Here is a 2,805-nt window from a genome sequence, read left to right as displayed (position 1 = left end):
CCACACACACCACACACACTTACCCAAAAGCACACCTGTGCACATACACAAGAAATGATTCTGCTCTTACAGAAAATGAGCCCAGCCTGATGCAATCCAGTGCTCCACCACTGTCTTTTATTGACTTGGTGCTAAAGGCATGGATCAGCTCACTTCCTATGGGTGTCCCTCACAAGAGACACTGTGGCGGCCCGGTGTACAGCATCCTTCAGAAGCAGCGTCTCTGGACCACAGACGGCCCGAACTCCTTGAAGTCCGAAGCAGAGACCCACATCTGTCTAAAGCTGCTCAGAGAGGTGACGATGGAGGCTCCAATCCAGGTGGAGAACCAGCGGTCAGGGGGTGTGGTGATCTTGATGGGGACCCCCTTGGAGGCCAGCTGTTCCAGTTCCCTCAGGAGTCGGTCTTCTAGCCCCTGGAACAGTGTGGTACCCCCTGACAGCACAATCTCCCCAAAGAGTGTCTTCTGGATGTCAGTGTCACACTTGGCAATGCTGTTGTTCACCATCTGTGCCATCCCTGGACCACAGGTGCCCAGCTGCTCTGGTGAGAACAGGACCTCGGGAGCCTGGTACAGCTGGTCCCCAATGTAAATAACATTGCCATCGGGCAGTTTGTACTCCCTCAGGACGTCTTCTGCCCGCCGGGAGAGCTCCTCTTCTGGTTCCAGGGCCACGTAGCACAGCTTCTCTTTGATGTCATCCACCAGAGCCTTGTCCAGTGGGCATGGGAAGGCTCGCCCACTGGCCAGGAGGAGCCGAGTGAGAAGCTCCGTAATATCCTTGCCTGCCACGTAGAGTTTACTAACTGCATGGGGCAGGGAGTAACCCTCAAAGATGGGGACAGTGCAGGTGACCCCATGCCCACTGTCCACTACCAGGCCTGTGATACAAGCGGAGGCATAGAGCGCCAGCACGGCCTGGTCTGACAAGTAGAAGGCAGGCGCGTCGAAGCTCTCAAACACCACCTCTGCTGTCTTCTCCCGGTTCTCCCTTGGGTTCAGGGAGGGCTCTGTCATGAGCACTGGTTGTTCACTGGGCTTCACACCCAGCTCCCATTCAAAGAGGTGTCTCCATATCTTCTCCATGTCATCCCAGTTCGTGACCAGGCCCCGCTCGATAGGGGAGTTCAGGCGCAGGGCATCATGTTTATACAGGGCCTCTTCCCCCACAAAGTACTTCTTCCGATTGGCTCCTGTTGAGGGCACCTTGAACCTTGGGTGCCCCACAATGGAGGTAGTAACATGACGAGGGCCGATCTCCCCAGACAGCCCTGCCTTGCAGAGCCCAGAGCCATTGTCAAAAATCACAGCAGGAGAGTCTAGAACCTGTGGGTTAGACATGTCTACAGCAGTTCCTTCTGAGTGGTACCAAAATGCCACTGAGTCTTCCCAGGTCACTTTGTGTCACAATAGATTTTTCTGGACGTTCACAGGATTCCAGGGCTTCTGGAGGTCTCCCGGGCATGGCTAGCAGGCTAACCAAGTAGCCAAGAATGCTCCATCCTGTCTGGTGGCCTGCTTTCCTCTCAGGGGGCCCTGGCCTGCCAGACCTTTTCAGGAGTGACTATCCCATAGGTAATAATCCAGCTGAGGTAACAATTGTCCTTGGTGGGTGTCAGAGCCCCGGGGCGGGGCTCTGAAGGGTGAGATACTAAGGAGAAAAAGTCTTGGGGGGAACCTCACATCATTGGAGCCCTCAGTGTCAGGATGAAGTAGCCCGAGGGCACCTGCCTCCTCAGCCCCCGAGGTACCACGCATGGGATGTTGACAGTTCCCTTGCCCAGGTTGGAGGGTGATGTCCACCAGCCTGTCCAGCACACCCTGAGAACATTTCTTTTTAAGTGCATATTCCTTCAGAGAGAATTTCAAGCATGTCTCCTCCCTCTAATTGAGTCTGGCTCTCTTGTCCTACAGACCCCTCCTGGTACTCAGGCCCCTCCCTGATCCAGATTAGGACTCTCCCTCTCCCCTCCCCTCCCCTCTCCTCTCCTCCTCCCTTCTCTCACCTGAGGTGTCCAGGAATAATATCTAGAGATTCCCACAGGGTTGGGAACCCTAAATGCTCATGCCGATATGGCCCCACTGGAGACACCTGTTCTGGCCTCAGACACACAGAACCACGTTTCTGGGCTCTGATGCCCTGCTTGGCATTCAGATTAAGAAAGGGGCTGGAGCTTGGGCACAGCTTTCCTTTTCCCTGAGGACAGACGCGGTCTTGCAAACTTCAGTCAACTGTTCTCATCGTGTGCAAATCACATTCAAGGGAGCTGCTTCCTCCATCCAAAATATTCTCCCAGAGCACAGCCTCCCAGGGGTCACACTCCTCTGAGAGCCCAGGCTTCTTATGCCCAGGGGTCCTTTACATCCTGCTGATCCACCAGCAGGCATTAATTACTAAGACCACTTGCCACAGAGTTGTGGTTCAGATGCATGGTGTACACATGGTATGATGTGTGATGTAGACACTTGTGTGTAAGTGGGCTGAGGAGTCACAGTGTAAATGTGTGATGGATATGTATCGTTTGTGGGTACCACCAAGCCCTAGGGGTGTCAGGAAAACAACTGGTGATTGTTAGAGGCGCTGCCTCAAAGGACCCCCCAGAAGAAACCCATCACAGGTAGAAAATGAGGACACAGATCATTACTGCTCTATAAACTGGAGTCACCATGCCAGTTCCATTGCTGCATGAAGACTACCAGCAGGTGGTTGCCTCACACCCTAGTCCCACTAAGACTATGAGATAGACCAGGCACATACAGGCCCTCCTAGTGACCCATAGTGGACCAGGGGCCTGAAGGAGGTA

The 2,805-nt window shown here is 54.1% G+C and overlaps 1 protein-coding gene across 1 annotated transcript; it reads right to left on the bottom strand.

Annotated features, from left to right (window-relative positions):
* Window positions 1–208: 208 nt before the first annotated feature.
* On the bottom strand, window positions 209–1,342 carry Actrt2 (actin related protein T2). The gene has a single exon (XM_008852657.1). It carries the CDS (start codon window positions 1,340–1,342, stop codon window positions 209–211), a length of 1,134 nt encoding a protein of 377 aa, XP_008850879.1.
* Between the last annotated feature and the right edge of the window lie 1,463 nt (window positions 1,343–2,805).

The sequence above is a fragment of the Nannospalax galili genome, unplaced genomic scaffold (genome assembly GCF_000622305.1).
Source record: "Nannospalax galili isolate Female #2095 unplaced genomic scaffold, S.galili_v1.0 scaffold806, whole genome shotgun sequence".
Lineage (NCBI taxonomy): Eukaryota > Metazoa > Chordata > Mammalia > Rodentia > Spalacidae > Nannospalax > Nannospalax galili.
The sequence above is the reverse complement of the archived record's forward strand: the minus strand, read 5'-3'. Positions and strand labels throughout refer to the sequence as shown.